General features: G+C 36.5%; 1 protein-coding gene across 1 annotated transcript; it reads right to left on the bottom strand.

Annotated features, from left to right (window-relative positions):
- Positions 1-14,727: 14,727 nt before the first annotated feature.
- Positions 14,728-15,666, bottom strand: LOC104850454 (olfactory receptor 11G2). Its single transcript, XM_010607435.1, has one exon. The coding sequence runs from the start codon at positions 15,664-15,666 to the stop codon at positions 14,728-14,730; it is 939 nt and encodes a 312-aa protein (XP_010605737.1).
- Between the last annotated feature and the right edge of the window lie 1,992 nt (positions 15,667-17,658).

Below are 17,658 nucleotides of genomic sequence, written 5' to 3'. Positions count from 1 at the left end.
AAAAGTGACTAAACAAATATCATCAAAATGACAAAAATCAAAAGAAAAAGTCAATGAACAAGTCAGTGTAGGAGGAAGAGGATAAAAGGACTCTATAAGAACAATATGACAGTATTAATGAGTAATAGAAAAAAAGTCTAAAAGAGTAGAGGTAGTGGGAGGGGTAAGAGACAGGTAAAAGGGAAAATAAAAAATATGAGAAAAGGGAAAATGACATCTTTGTAAACAGGGAAGGGTGGAGGGGGTGAAGGGGGCTAGGGAATGGAGAGAAAATAAGAACCAAGATAAGTCATGTAAAGGTACAAGATCCCAATGATGAATGTAACTATTGTATACCTAAAATGTACCAATAAACTTAATTTAAAAAGAAAGTATTAATTAGTCCAAAAATTCCAGATATACCAATAGTGCTTCCAGAATGGAAAGCTAGTATAAAGTCAGCCCTTGGAGAAGACACAGGACATGGGGAGAACAGTTAAAGAGTCAGGTTCTGGTTACTCAGAAAAGAATTTGTAGTTTACTCTCCACAGCAAGGTGGACAATAAAGACAGTGAGTGGTTGCTTTTTCTCAGTGAGATTGTCAATTTGGATTAGGGACATTCTAGCTGTTTCTGGCCATGTTATAGCTTTGATAAAGTGATCAGGTTTTAGAAAGCAAGAAAGAGGTGGCTTTCTGTCTGTTCTGTTGCCTGTATTTCTTATGTCTCAGGTCCCTTTCTGTGGCCCTAACATCATTGACTATTTTCTGTGACCTGGGAACTTTGCTGGCACTTTCTTGTTTACCAGTTCTTAAAACTACTCTAGGGCCAGGGATTTAGCTCAGTGGTTCCACAATCTGCCTTGCAAGCACAAGGGCCTGAGTTCAATCCGCGGTACCAAAAAAAAAAAACAAAAATAAAAACAAAAACAAAAACTACTCTAACTTGTGCTACTGCAAGCTCCCTCATCATCTTCATAAACTTTCTCTACATTCTTGGGTCTTGCACCTTAGCTCTGCGAGCCATATTGAGAGTCCCAGCTGGCTCAGGCAGGAACAAAGCTTTCTCTACATATGCTTCCCACTTCTTGGTAATTTCCCTGTTCTGTAGCTCAGTCATGGTAAAGTATGTGAGCCCAGGATCCAGGAGCCATCCTGGGCCCAGAAATTTGTGACATTGCTTTATTGCAAGGCAATGTCATTCTTTAATCCTCTGACCTACAGTCTCCAGAACAAAGACATGAAAGATGCACTAAAGAAGTTTCTGAACATGCCATCAAAGGAAATTTCTAGAAACACACAGAGAAATAATATATATTTTCCCATTATTCTCTTGGGAATACAGACTTTTTCTCATTTAAAGATAAAAGTTTCCCAAACATCCAAGTGTTGGATTCCATAAAAGTGTCACTCATTACACAAAATGGAACCTCACACTATCTCAAAAACAAAGAAAAACAAAAATCTTGTGGGTGCATTATAGTAAAATTTTGTCCAATTTTTATTCACTAATGTATTGGTTTTCCATTTTGGAAATTTTTGTAAGTCCTGAAACTAATGCAATCGATTTAGTATTGACAAAGGCAAGGTTTATGCTTACAAACTGCATATCAGCTATTAGCTTCTTATTAATTTATGTATTTCAAGTGGGTTTCACATTGTATAATACAATGTAGCATCTACTCACGATACTCACAAAAAATCTGTTGCTTTACTTAATTTTCTCAATTTTTATTTTTTATTAGTACATCTTTGTAGCATATAATGATCACATTTCTTACGGGGAGTTGGTATATGAATGTAACGTATCTTAATTCTTTTTTATCCCTTCCCTTTCCCTCCCTTTTCTGTTCATCTCTTTGTCCCCTTGCCATTATGAGCTATCTTTCTACTTCCTTTAATTTGTGGGGAAACTCTGGCCAAAAGAGTAATTGACGTGAATGAAAGAAAGAAGGGACTTTCTGGACAACAATTCAGGACTCCTGGAATGCATAGTTAGAGTTTATAACAGAATTTGCAGACTCTGGTGTGAATAATCTGCAATAATACAGAAAATCCTAATAAGATTACTGACATTGAGAATGGGAAGAAAGGAGCTAAAGGTGTAGGGAAGGTGGGATGGGTAGGGGAAGGGTAATAAGGGAAAAGAAAAAAATGTGAGATAATGAAAAGATGGAAATAAAGTGTTTGTAGATGGGGAGGGGAGGAGGGGGTGAAGGGAGGGCAGGGACAAGGGGAAAAAATGAGAACCAAGACTTGTCATGTAGAGGTACAAATTCCCAACAATGAATGTAACTGTACTGTAAACCCTAAAATACACAAAAAAAAAAATAAAAAAAAAAAAAAAAAAAAAAAGAATTTGCAGAACAGCCATTGCCATAATTAAAGGCAACTATTCTGAGATGTTTGCTCTGGACATTTTGTCCCTTCAGTAAGATTGCGTAAAATAGGTCAACATGTCTCATGTAACAAACCATCCCATTTTTTTCCCTGTCTCCTGAACAAAATTCCTACACAAAAATGCTGCAAGTGCTTTTCTTCTACATCATTGTTCTCATGTCCTCGAGTGACAAATAAATAACCACAGAAGTCTCAGCTCAGGGCTGAGCTCTCTTATGCTGAAGAAACAGGCCCTCTAGGTTCTTGGTGAGGAAACTTTCATCCTCTGCACATCCATGGTCGCACACTGTGACAATCTTTCATTTTGCTCTTTATGCTTTGGATTTTTATCAAAGACTCAGTATGGGTCACTGAAACAGTTGCCTTTGTTCATTTCTGTTTTCCTTGCTACAAGTATTGGTAAAATGTCCCTAATGTGCAGTAAGTGAAAACAGGAAGTTCTCAGACCAGCTTTTAAAAGGACATACAGAAAGGCATGCACATATTCTCAGATGACAAAATATCGCCCACCAAAACCTGACATTTTGCACCTCCTGAGCTTTTTAGTGGAGAAACATTTACTATTTTAGCAAATGAGCAAGGGAAACCAGAGAATTGACTGTACCAACCAAAATTTAAGCTATTTAAAGGAGGTCACAGTATAATATAAGTTGTCATACTTGACCTTACCATGTGTCAGCAGTCTGAAATAATTATATTTTAGACAATGGCACAAACTTGCTTTTTGTTGGTGTGGGGTGGCATTTGTGAAGTAATGTCCTACATGCTGAAGAAAACACTAATAGTTTGTTTAATATCTAACATGCATCAGATTTCATGTTCAAATTTTTCATTTAAAGAAAGATTTTATGGGCATCTTTTAAAGTATTTTAACTTTTGGAGTACTTTCTATAACTGAATCTGTTAAGTGACAATGCTCTCTTGACCACTGTGGAACTAGGGGAGAATCTGGAGTTCTCAGCAATCCTGAAAGGTTGCTTTTCCTCACCCTCTGCAGATGACCAGACTCTTGCTATCTAATGTGACTCTAGTATAATGTAATTTTAACTGTGGTTCTTATTTGCATACTATAAAAGTTAGAACTGCTTGATGAAGCAAGACTAAGGAGAGATTGATGAGATATCAGAAATTTCACAAAATCAATGAAAGCCGAAGAACCAAGCTTGGGATGATGCTACTCTTCATCAGAGAATGAGATATTAGAGTCATTCATAGGAAAATGGATGCATATTGAGGTCATACTCTTAAGTGAAGTAAGTGTGTAAATACCAAATAGTTTCTCTTGTGTGAAAAAACTATAATTGTAAATAAGATTCTAATGGCATAATCGACCATGTGAAATAGGAAGAAAAGGTCTAAAGGTGTAGGGGAAGTGGAAATGGTAGGGGAAAGGAAATAAGGGAAAAGAAAAAAAATCTGAGAAAACAAAAAAATGGAAATGAAGTTTTTGTAAATAAGGAAGGGAGGAGGGAGTGAAGGGAGGATAGGGGTTTGGCGAAAAAATAAGAACCAAGACCTGTCATGTAAAGGTATAAGATCCCAATGATGAATGTAACTATACTGTATACCTTAAAAGTACCAATAAATTCAATTAAAAAAAAAGAAAATGTACATTCAAACCACAAGATTAAAAAAAAAAAGAACTTGTCTGATGAAAAATCTCCATCACCTTGACCACAGCTACTCCATTGGGTCACTGTATGCTATGGCCACCAATGTACTGTGTGTGAGGAACTTCTATTTTTGGTAACAATTGTGCTATCTGTTTCATCACTGTTTTATACCAATATTTCATCATTGTCCCACCTACTTCTAGTGTTACTGCCCTTTGAAGCAAATCCTGGTGTGGGTGTATCTACACCCACATTCCCACGCTTTTAATACAAAGAACCTAAGGTAGTTAATATCTGGCAGTGTATACTGCAGTTATGCAAAGATGAGCTTCAAACATGACTATACTTTGACCTCCCCAATATAAAAAGGAAATGGGGACCAGAGATTTAGCTCAGTGGTTCCACTGCCTGCCTCGCAAGTACAAGGACCTGAGTTCAATCCCTGGTATCAAAAAAGGAAATGGATAAAGAAAACGTGGTAGTATTTTCACATGATGGAGTACCATTTTGCCATAAAGAATGATAAACTTGAGTCATTTATAGGAAAATGATGTACCTTGAAACCATAATATTATGGAACATAAATCAGCTACACACCTTAAATATTTCATGATGAGAAAATGAAATTATAAATGAAGAGCAAAATAAAAGGTAATAGAAAGTAGGGTGATGAATCTTTCTCAAATGGGAAAGGGACCAAGAGAAGGAGGGAGTGGTTAGGAGGGAAGGGTTAGGAGGGAAGAGAAAGGGAATTAAGATGTGCTATGTACAAGCATCAACTCCACATAAGGAAGGTAAATGTTATATATTGCAAATATATATTTTTAAAATTTTTTAAGGAACTGAAGGTGGATTACAGGATTGCATACTGTAGTCCCAGCACTCAGGGAGGCTTAAAAAGAAGGATCACAAATGAGAACCCAGCCTGGGTAGCTTAGCACTTTAGCAAGACCCTGTCTCAAAATAAGACATTTTTTAAAGGGCTGGGAATATACAGCTCATTGCAAAGGCCCTTGGTTCAATCCCCAGTACTACTAAAAAAATTTAAGATACTGGCCAGAAAAATATCAACTCTAAAAACCCTTCATTTTGATTCACTGTAATGTCTGGCCAGTGCTTTCTACAGGTGTTGCGCAAGATAGGACTTGACTAAACCATCCCCCCATAGCATAGTGTGAAGTAAGTGGGAAAAGCATGAGAGGGATAATAAGCCACCCGTGGGTATCTGAGGGTCATCCATCTCATAATGTAACTGTTAGATGACCTCATGCTGCTCCTAGGTCGCTGCTACATTATGGGGAGGGTTGAGAGTATGCGTTAAGTCTGTATTAACTACAGTGAAATTGAATGCTGCTCACTCTCCTTTCACCCTTCTTAGAACTGTTGAGGAATATGTATGAAAGTTGCTTTACTTGTCATATTAAGCCAAAAATTCTTAGACTAGAGGAAGAGGTCAATGGACCAGAATTAAAGAATTAACTAAAATCCTCACTTATATCTAAGTTTTCATGTTGTCTTTAAAACATTCATATATAAAAATGTATATATTTAAAATTAAAATATTTCCTGTGCTAGTTTAAATGTTGTATACATAGAATTTTCAACAACACGTGCATAGCTACACAGGTATGAATTATATCCCATTATCTTTATTTTTAAATTATACAAGTGATATGATTTTCAGCAAGTAAATTTTTATTGTAAAAGGTGAAACAGTACAAAATAATAGGAATCCTCTCATCTCTACCTCCCTACACACCAAATTATCTGTTCAGCAATCCATTTAGTTCAGCGAGTGCACTTCTGAGCCATTTTTACTGCACACTTACATATAAAAACAGGAGTCATGCAATCTGAATTGGTACATAAATGGAACTATACCTATGCATTGTTCTACAAATTACTGACTCTCATCTCTAGTTAAAAAGCAATGTCCGAAAAGGAAACTTCATTCAGGTTCTGCAGGAACTTCTGTCACCCAGAGACACATCAGGATAACAAAATGAAAGTAGATTCCTTCGAGAAAAACTTTCCTATGGTGGTACCTGGATATGTGAAATAATTAACCCCACCATGTACCCAACTCAGTGGGTTCTTTTCCCACCCAAATTGACTTAAATCAGGAAAACTTGTAAAATATGAGGTTATGAACCTCAGCATCACTTGATCTCTGTATTTAATCACCAGCCCTCCAGTTATTCCTGTAGGTCCAGTACAAAAGCCATGGCCCACAGGTGGCTATTGAATACTTTACATGTCCTTACCACTATGCACTTTGAATATAAAATTTTTTATCAGTGAAAAGTGTATATAATAAAAGTGTAATTATCTCATTAATAATGCTTATGTTGATTATATATAGATGTGATAATATTTTGAAAGAATTTTGTGAAATATTATTTAAATTATCGTCTATGTGTCTTTGTCCTTATTAATGTGACTACTAAAATATTCAATATGTGACCCAGAGTATATTATTGATATCACTGATTTAGTCTGATCTCAAAGAGTCCAGTAATTTTAAATACTATTAATATATTGATAATTCTCAGGTTTTCATCTCAATTCTCAACTTTATACAAATAAAGACTTACATAACCAATTACTTAAATCTCCACTTGGATGTTTATTATTGAGTTTTTAAGTGTCTATTCTTATTCTTCATTTCAGTGTACAATTTCCAGCTTTGTCTTGACACAGGTTGAGATACTCCCACTAGTGTGAATCAAATATAGGTTAATCTTGTTCTATCATCACACAATAAAGTATATTTTGATAGTGTGTTTATGTAACTACACATAAATATCTATACATTATAACTCCTTCCACTTTTCATACAGAAACAACTACCTCCATTGAAATCAAATAAGCAAATTTCCAGTCATAGAGAAAGAGATGAAGATATTATTAAATTAGGTTCCAAAATAAGGAAGTCTACATATATTAATGACACATCAGTAACAAAAGAGCAATTACTTACTGGGACTAAAATCATGGGTCTTACTGAATTCTTTTAAATTATCTTCCCAATACATGAGAGCAGAAAAAAAAGAAAAGAAAACCCATAATCTCATTTGCAATATGATTGTCCATCCTCTTTAAATCAACATTACCTTTTGATTCTTGGCTCCTATAGAGATTTCCCACAAAACAAAGAGAATAATTCCTTTTCTTTCCTTTTTTTAAAATTAACTTTATTGGTATATTTAAGGCATACAATATAATCACATTCACCATTGGAAATTTGCACATTTACATAATCCATCTTGGTTCTTATTTTTCCCCATTCCCCTGCTCTCCCTTCAAACACTCCACCCCTCCCTATCGACAGACTTTGTTTGCATTTTTTGTTTTTCTCATATTAATTCCATTCCCTTTTTTTTTCCCTACCCTTCCAACTTCCCCTTCCCCTGTGTACCTTTTCTTCCTATTTTACATTATCTATTCTACCTTTTAGTCCTTCTTTACACTTTAAGTTTCTCACAGTAGAGAAACTATTAGGTATTTATACATGTGTCCCATTTATTTCACTTGAGTATCACCTCAATGTACATCCATTTAGCTATAAATGTGTCTAGTTTCTCAATCCTTATGGCTGAGTAGTACTCCATTTTATTTTTAAAAAACACGTTTTTTCATCCAGTCTCCCATTGATGGTCAGTTGGGTAGCTTCCAAGTTTTAGCCATGACAGATTATACCGCTATGAACATGCGTGCACATATATCACCGTGGTGTGATTCTTTTATTTCTTTAGGGAAGGTACCTGGCAGGGGAATAGCTGGGTCAAATGGGACCTCCAATCTTAGTTCTTTCAGGTATCTCCATACTGATTACCACAATCTACACCCCCATCAGCAGTGGAACAGTGTTTCTCTTTCCACATGGTCCCAGCAGCATTCTTTCTGGGGTGAGGTAGAATCTCAGAGTTGTTTTCATTTACATCTATCATATGACCAGTGATATTGAACATTTTTTCATGTGTTTATTTGCTATTTCTGCTTTTTTGTTTGAGAAATATCTGTTCATTTCAGATGCCCATTTTGGGGGTCTTCAAGTTTGGGAGATCTGATTTTTTTTAAGTTCTTTATATATTCTAGATAGTAGATCTTTGTCTGAGGAAGAGCTGGTGAAAATTTTTTCCCACGTTGTGGGTTGTCTCTTCACACTGTTGGTGCTTTCTCTTGCTGTGCAGAAGCTTTTACTAAGAAGAGATCCCATTTGCTGATTGTTGTAGCTCATGGGCAACTGAGGTTTTGTTCATAAAATCTTTTCCTACACCAATGTCTTCAAAAGTTCTACCTAATCTCCCTTCCAGCCTCTTCATCCTTTCTGTTTTAATATTTGGATCTTTATTCCATTTTTATTTTGCTTTAGTGCATGGTGAGAGATATAGGTCTAGTTTTAATCTTTGGCAAGTTGAAACCAGTTTTTCCAGAACATTTATTAAAGAGGCTATCTTTCCTCCAGTGAGGGTGTTTGAGTCCTTTGTCAAAGATGAGATGGCCGAGTGTGTTTGGAATTGTTTCTGCATCTTCACATGAGGCGGGGGAGAAGAAAAAAAGGTAAGTACTGCATACAACCTGTTTTTGAACACTCCTTTTTGAATGTTTTACCAAGACTATTTCCAAAGCTTTAACATTCTGCTCTCAAAAACTTTTTTTTTTTTTGTACTGGGGATTGAACTCAGGTCCTTGACGCTTGCAAGGGAGGTGGCGGAACCACTGAGCTAAATCCCTGGTCCTCTCAGAAGCATTTATTAACTATTTTGCCAAATTTCGATTCTTCCTTACTCGAAACATATTTGTTGGGGAAGTTTTATATTCTTATGTCTTGAGATGGGCTCTATATTCTAATACAAAACATACTTTAATTAAACACTCTCTAATTTTTCTTTGGCTCATAAAAGCATACAATGTTTAATACAGACTTTGTTATAATTTTATAAACAAAAGAAAAAAAATCTCCTAAGGAAATGTGATATCACAGGGCTTGAGGAAAGAAGTTATTATTAATGCCATTGCTACTGTTACTTTTTAAATTTTATTCAGATGCCAAATATCTAGTAGAAACCCAAGGACTACTCTACTATTTGGAATCCAAGCTGTATAAAAGGCCCAGAGTTTCAATCTGGGAAAATACTGTTTCAAATCAAATATAATTTTAATTGTTGAAATAGTAGAGTATTAATCAATTTTAAAACCTGTTGACATTGATTTAAACAGATTTTGCATCATGCCTTTGTTAAGACTTTGAGACACCACCAGTTTATCTAAGGGAAACCATAAAATTCTCAGGAGATTCCAAAAATACAATTAATTTTAACTCAATTGCTCCTTAAAGTTAATTGGACAGCTTACAACACAGGTGAGGAAAAGTGAGCTAAAATTGTGGCATCAAGCTAGGCGTGGTGGCATGTGCCTCTAATCCCAGCACTTGGGAGGCTGAGTCAGGAGGATCACCACAAGTTTGAAGCTTGCCTGGGCAACATAGTGAGTTGAAGGCCAGCCTTAACTACATAGCAAGACAATGTTTCAAGAAAAAAAAATTGTGGCATCAAGTATTAAGCAAAACAAAACCTTAAACATAGCAAATTTTCAAATATGCAAATTTTTTGCTATTTCCTTGCATTCAATCTCTCTTTACCCCTACAGGATCAAATTCTATCTCGGTAGCATATCTGAGTCCCAGCATTTCTAACTCCATCTCTTTTTGGGACCACCTCATTCATTTTCCACTCAATTATACATTTGGACAGTTCTGTATGCTACTCTACATCTGTGTAACATCATCTTCCACACGCTGCTGCCTTCTATTTAGAAAACTTCATCACTCAAGACTCAGTTCAAATATTGGTTTCTCCATGGAACATTCTCTGATGTTTCATCCCCACTCCCCTCAAACCTGCAGTCTGCATGTAACACTCCTCTGAGCTCCATGGCACGGATGCTTTTTTGTCTCTTAACCCTGCTATAATTGAGATTGTAACACACCTGTACTTTCATAAGTCAGAAATTACTCAAAAAACAAAAGAATAACATATCTTATACATCTATGAAATCATTAATACTATCCTTCTTAGTACGTAACTGAGTATTTAAGAAGCTTCGTCTACCCCCAGAGTTCTGTGTTTACAACCGTAAATCTATTGGTCTATTTCCCACTACCAACAAGATTGAAGAGAAGGCTAGAGAGCTTTGCCAGTTCCCAACAAATTTCCTTTTTCTCTCAGTCTCACCCATTCCAGCCCCACAGTCTTCTGCAGAAAGCATCAGCACTACTTCTGTGTGAATCTCTTCTCAAGATGGTTTGATTGAATCCCACTGGAGGTAGAAAAAGATTCTCCTTGTCTCTTTTATTGCTTCCAGATTTTTATCCCTCCTTCCTCTCTAAAGACCACTTTTTTAAGATTCAGTCTTTTTTCAAGAAAGAAGATAGAAGTAAAGAAAGAGAATAAAGGAACCACAATTCACCTATCTTAGGTTGCTGATGAAAGCTCTCAATATTCTAAGCCTATTGTATCCCATTTTCAAACATTCCCATTACAAGAATAGCAGGACATACCTTAGAATGGCACCACCTAAAGCAGTAACCATTACGCATGTGTGGCTAATAAGAATTCAAAATATGTCACCCAAACTGTTATGTGCTCTAAGCATAAGTTTGTGTATCAAGTTTTGATGACTTAGTCTGTAAACAAGAGCAAACGCCAAACGTCTTGGTAATAATTTTATGTTGACTACATATTGAAATGCTATTTTCAATATAGTGAGCTATTAGAAGATGCAAATTTGTTTCTTTTTTATTTCTGCAGTATCTAGAAATGATTAAATGATAAGTGTTGCTTGCATTTATGGCTCCCTCGTGTTTCTTCTGGACAGCTCTTCTTTCACCTTTGGATGTTCTTATCCTAGACACAGAGCATGGCTCTCCTCTGCACATCCAACTCCTGCTCACAGTGGAGAAGCTTTTTGATCCAAGGAAAATCCAGCCAGAACCTGCTCTTTCTTCTTGGGAGGTGGGGGTGTGTAACCCGGGATCAAACTCAGGACCTTGCACTTTCCAGGCAGGGGCAGCACCACTGAGCTACATCAGCAGCCCCAGATCCTGTTATTTCTGAAGAGAAGGTAGCCCTGAACAGTGTCTGATGACACCTCAGTGGACATGATGTTACATTCCTTTTCAGTACTCAAAACCACTCCTTTCTTTCATTTTACCCCGAATGATTATATAATTTGTAACAGTCACATCCAGCACGGTGTGAGAAACTCACTGAGAGGGAGGCCTGGCCTCTAAAGGAGAGGGTGGCTGCCTCCTTGAGACCATTTTCTATGGCACCAGAATGCAAAGCACAGGATCACCATGGAGCACACAGCACCCCTGAAACGGGAGTGGAGTATTCCTGATTCAACAGAAGCCTGTGACATCTGTGTCTTTCACTGTTGAGGAAAAGCTGTAATAGCTATCAATATAGGGGGAATAGATGCAACTCCCAAACCTGCTAGATATCCGAAGTGCAAATTAGGGTTCTCTAAAATTGAAGGATGATTTCTACGAACAATGAAGGTTAAGAGTAGGAAAAATTTACTGAAGGAAAGATGGCTCCTGTCTAAGAGAGACACGAGGAGGACTGGAAAGTGGGCAGTCTGCTCACCGACCTTCTCAGAGGTGTTTCATGGGACAAAGCCACAAGGTGAGGTGGGTTCAAGGTGGGACAGAGCTATAGTCAACTAGTAAGATTCCGAGTACAGTGGCTTAGATAATAGTTGAGAGACCCAACTAAGCTAAAGTGATTCCATGTTGGCTGGTAATAGCCCCAGAGATTGTTATGCACCCCCTGTAAGATATCTGATGCCTCTTCCCCTAGCAGATGAAAGACAGCCCTGACCTATGTTTGTAACCTTTACTGCATAACATTATAATCTTAAATTCCTAGTCTCAACTGTGATTAATGTAAATTAACAGGTGAACTTTAGTAGTTCTGGGTGAATAGATAAGATTGTTTTACTCCTTGTCTGCCCACCTGGAAGAAATGTTTTGAAAACCTTGGGACATTCTGTAAGCATCTGTTATAGACCCCCCCACCCTACCTAGCCCCTTATAAAAACAGCCTAAATCCCTGAGCTGATGCCTCTTGAGATACTTGACTCCAGAAGTGCTGTCTGGCCCCACTAATAAAGGTCTGTTTTCCAACTAGTCCAGTGTGTTCCTTCCTGGGTGATTCTCATGGCTGTTTAGCTCTTCGGAGTCATTGGTAAGGTCTTTTGACCTTACTGTTTAGCTCCTTGGAGTGTAGTAAGGCCCTAGGTCTTACATAGTGATTCAATGAGAAGTCACAGGTGGATAAAACTATGAGCAACCAATAAGATTATGATAAGTGTAGTCGCTTAGGTAATATTGATTAATTGGGGAAACGAGTCATATAGCAAGCATACAAGGAATGAGCAAGGATTTTTTGGTGGTAAAGGGTAGATCAAGGATCTTTCTCGGAAGATCTTTGTCCCCCACCCAGGTGACTCATATCTACTTAGAATGTCAATCACTGCTATTCATTCTTAGGGGAATTACATGGGTGCGCTAGTTTCTCTCCTTTTATAATCCTGGTCTTAGGTGAATGTGTCTTGATGGTCCTCCATGTTGCCTCCTTTCAGCCAGCCCTAACCGCCTACAGATATCCAATCAGCCTGCCTATTTACAATATCATCAGGGAAGGAACAACACATACCCAGGCAAGATTACAGCTGTGAGTGTTGCTAAAGAAAAATACAGGAAGGACATTAATAGGATTGTAGTAAAAACAACTGATATTGATAATGTTCCTAGCTTTTTCAAATAGTATTACATGAAATTGTATTTGGTTCACATAAAAACCCAGGAAATGCCTGTTTTTATCTTTTTAAGTTTATTTTTTATTAGTATATGTTTGGGATATATAATTGTTATAGCTGTCCCAGAGAAAAAGTTCACTCCACGAAAAATGGCCAAATTAAAGTCCTTTAATTAGCTGGTGACCAAGGGCAAGCTCATATTCCCATTTTCCTTGGTGCTGATCAAGCAGGGAAAGCAAGCGTTTAAAGGGAAAACCCACACAGTGGAATGTCATGATTTCATCTTTGAGCAAGCACAAAGGTACAGAAGCAGACTGCAAATTAGACTAATATCCAATTTTTAGGACCCAGCAAGAAATTTTTGTTTATGGTTAGGCTTACAGTATAACATGTCCTGTCCTTTGTTCTTAACCACAAGATGAGTTATATGTTGTTTAATTTACCATTTTAAACAAACAATCTGGGGAGGAAAAGGGGTAAAGTTCAGGCACAGGCTATTGGGGGGTTCTGATTAACTTGCTTACTGCTTACTTCAATAATAATTACCTTTGTCATCAGGAACTGATACATATTTGTATTACAACTTAATAAAAAAGAAACCCAAAGTTACAATCATTATGTCGAAGCATATTTTTTTTCAGTATACAGTACAGTTACATTCAACATTGGGATCTTGTACCTTTACATGATGTGTCTTGGTTCTTATTTTTTCCCCATACCCCTGCCTTCCCTGCAACCCATCCACCCTTCCCTATTTACAAAGACTTTGTTTCCATTTTGTTTCTTTTCTCATATTTTTTCTTTTCTCTTCTTTCCTTTCCCCTACGATTCCCACTTCCCCTACACCTTTAGCCCTTTTTTTTTCCTATTTCACATTATCAGTTATACAATTTGAACCTTATCCACACTTTTAGTTTTTCACACCAGAGAAACTATTCGGTATTTACACATGTGTGACCTATTTATTTCACTTAAGAGTAGGGCCTCAATATGCATCCATTTAGCTGTAAGTGACTCTAGTTTCTCATTCTTTATGGCTGAGTAGTACTTCATTTTATAGAAAGACCGCATCTTCAAACTATGACACTATAAACCTGGGTGTGCATATATCACTGTATTATGATATTTTTAATTCTTTTGGAAAATACCCAGCAGAGTGATGACTTGGTCAAATGGGATCTCTAATCCTAGTTTTTTGAGGTATCTCTATACTGATTTTCCACAGTGGTTGCACTTTCACCAACAATGGAGAAAGGTTCCTTTCTTTCCACAACCCCACCAGCATTTATTATTGGTTGATTTCTTGATAGCAGCCATTCTTCATAAGGTGAGGTAGAATGTCAGTGTTGTTTTCATCTGCATCTCTCAAATGACCAGTGTTGTTGAACATTTTTTCATGTCTTTGTTTGCTGCTCTTACTTCTTTGTCTGAGAAAAGTCTGTTCATTTCAGATGCCCATTTTTAAATCAGGTCTTTATATCTGGGGGTCTGATTTTTTTGAGTTCTCTATATATTGTAGATAGTAGACCTTTGTCTGAGGAACAGAAGGGAAATATTGTATAAACAGCATGATGTATTATTCTGAAGGATGGTATTGTTTTTACCTAATTTTCAATAGAATCTGTTGCCAAGATGCATTAATGATATTATTTTTTGAAATTAATTATTGTTAGTAAAAATATTAACATAAACAAACCAACAAATACACTTGTGCACTTTAATAAAATCTCTGCAGGCAAGTTTTGATGAAAAACAAGAATCAAATCTATTATAGCTTTCCACATTAAGAAATTATGTGCTTTTATTCTAAATCTAGTACCTTTTTTCTGTTAAGCATAATTTTTCTTTTTTCTTTACAATAAAATTCAAAACAATTTACTTGTTACGATATCTCCCATCTGAGAATAATTTTTAAACTTTACAGAAGACTTTTCTCAGGGCAATCTTCATTTCCTTATTCCTGAGGCTATAGATCAGAGGATTTAAAAATGGAGTTACAATTGAATAGAACATAGTCACAAATTTCTGCAGGCCGGGCTGATTGGTTGCCCCAGGGCTTACATACATCACCATGACTGAGCCATAAAACAGGGACACCACTACCAGGTGGGAGGCACATGTGGAAAATGCTTTTTTCCTACCTGAGTCTGTGGGAACGTGAACCACAGCTCGAAGGACCAGAGTGTAGGACACAAGGATGTAGAACAAAGTGACTAGTAATATCACAGCACTGAGAGTGCTGCAAGTCAGAGTTGTCTTGGGGACTGGTGCACATGATATGGCTAGCATTGCCCCCACGTCACACAGGTAGTGATCAATGACATTGGAGCCACAAAATGGAACTTGAGAAATAAGAATGGCAGGTGTCATTGACCAGAGGAAGCCACCCACCCAACAGGCAGACACAGAGGCTCCACAGACTTTTTTGGTCATTATGATGGGATAGTGTAGTGGATGGCAGATGGCAACAAACCTATCAAATGCCATGAGAGCCAAGAAGAAAAGTTCTGTGGCACCAAGGGAGAGGAAGATGTAGAATTGTAGGATGCAGCCATTATAAGAGATGGTCTTTGTCTTGGAGAGAAGATTCAGTAGCATAGTGGGCACATTGGAATTAACATAGCAGGTCTCCAGGAAAGAGAAGTTTGCCAATAAGGTATACATGGGAGTATGGAGTTGCTGCTCCCACCACACAGCATAGATAATAGCACTATTACCTAGCAAAGTCAGGATGTAGATGATAGAGAAAAAAATGAAAAGGAGAATTTCTATTTCTTGGCTGCACAGGAAACCCAAGAGGATAAATTCATGAATGGCAACAGTGACATTATTCCTACCTGAAATATGCATGTCTCTCTAACCTGTGATATGAACAGACATAACTGGAACTGTTTTAATAGTCGCCTGTTCTGTGTAGCTCTCCATAAAACTTCAGCTTCCTAATTGGAAACACATTATTTTATAAGTAGAAAATAAAATGGAATACTAACATTTAATCAGTGTGGGGAATTTTATCAAAACAGCACAGTTGGAAAGCAAATAGTAAAGCCCAATTTGATATTTTGCTTTAAATATTTCCTCCCAAGCAGTTTTTCCCCAATGTTAGCCTGTAAAAAGATGATAGAGATACATCATTATCAGATCTGAATTGGCCATCTTTATTTATCTTAAGGACAATTAATAAACTTGAGGAAGGTACTTATGCCCTTGAGTTTTGTTTGAATTATCTCATTATTCATATTCTAAGTCAGAATCATAAGATCTGTAATTTCTCCCTGTTTAAGTACATTGTTATAGACAGTTAGTGGGTCACAATAATAATGTATATCTCTAAATAAATTAGTTCATTCATTCATTAACTACTTTCTATTTAAAATTCACTTCTCCAGATCACTCAAGTGAGAAGACCACCACCATCTTTTGAGAACTGATGTTGTAATGTAAGAAGGGCCAGAGAAGTTATGACTCAGAAAACTTGTTTCAAAGCTTTGAACTGACATCTTCAATTCATTATTTCATCTATAGATGTGCAGAGGAAGAACTGCTGAATTAGTAGCACACATCTACAAAATGAAAGAGATAATAAATATCCGGCCATCAATTCACCAGTTGCTAGTCTCAATTAAGCAATATAATATGGGCCTTAGAAATATCCTCTCTGAAATCTTCATTCCCATTTTCTTCAGGGTTTCCATTCCATTAGCAAAATTTGCCAGTTTACTGTATTTTAGAATATCACATGCCTTAGTTTGTTAGAACTGGCTCTTCACCCAAACATTATTCCTAAGTATTTACTTACATTTATACCATAAAACAGTAGAGCTACTATGGAAAACAAGGTGTAAGTTTCTCAGAATTCAAAACTAAAAGTGTCATTTCATCCAGCAATTGCATTTCTGGATAAATATTCTTAAAAATAAAATGTGTATCTTAAAAAGATATCTATATTCCAATGTTTATTATGGCACTATTCACAAAAACTACAGTAGGGAACAAACTAAATATTCATCCAAAGTGGACAGATAAAGATCTTGCAGGAGGGAAGAGGATCAAGAGCTGGAGAAGGGATAAAGGGGAGAAGAAAGGAGTAAAAATAGAATTAAGGTGTTATGTATGTGTAGCAAATGCCAGTGAGGAATGTGATCATTACCTACTGCAAACATGTACCAATAAAAGTAAAAATTAAAAAAGAAAGAAAATTTTGTGTAACATACAACAGACTACTCAGCTACTACTTAGCCTTAGAAAAAGAAAGCAAGTCCTGTCATTGGTGATAGTGTGGATGAAACTGGAGGTCATTATGCTAGGTAAAGCACTAAAGGAAAAGCACTACATGATTCAATTTATATATGATATGCATAACTTAGTCACACTCATAAAAATAGAAAGTAGGATGGTGTTTTCCACAGGGAAGAGGAGGGAGAAATATAGAGTAGCTGTTCAACAATATAAATAAATTTGCAGTTCTGCTGCATGACCTATAATTAACAATATTATATTTTATACTTAAAAATTATTGACTAGATTTTCTTAAATATTCTTACCACAAAAAGTAATAATATTCACAAAAGAAAATTCATACTAGCATGAACTGTTACAATGAAATTTTATTGAGAAAAGGCTGAAAAACCCATACTGATAAATTATATATAAATGAAATAGTCTAGGGCTGGGAATTTAGCTCAGTGGTTCTGCCACCTGCCTTGCTAAGCCCAAGGTCCTGAGTTCAATCCCCTAGTACCAAAAACTAAATAAATAAATAATGAATTGACCTAGATGAAAATGATTCAGCATCCTTAATCACATGACAAAATTGTAAGTATTTTAAGTATTCTATACAGA

Source organism: Fukomys damarensis, unplaced genomic scaffold (genome assembly GCF_012274545.1).
Source record: "Fukomys damarensis isolate Sample0158 unplaced genomic scaffold, DMR_v1.0_HiC HiC_scaffold_17, whole genome shotgun sequence".
Classification (NCBI taxonomy): Eukaryota; Metazoa; Chordata; class Mammalia; order Rodentia; family Bathyergidae; genus Fukomys; species Fukomys damarensis.
The sequence above is the reverse complement of the archived record's forward strand: the minus strand, read 5'-3'. Positions and strand labels throughout refer to the sequence as shown.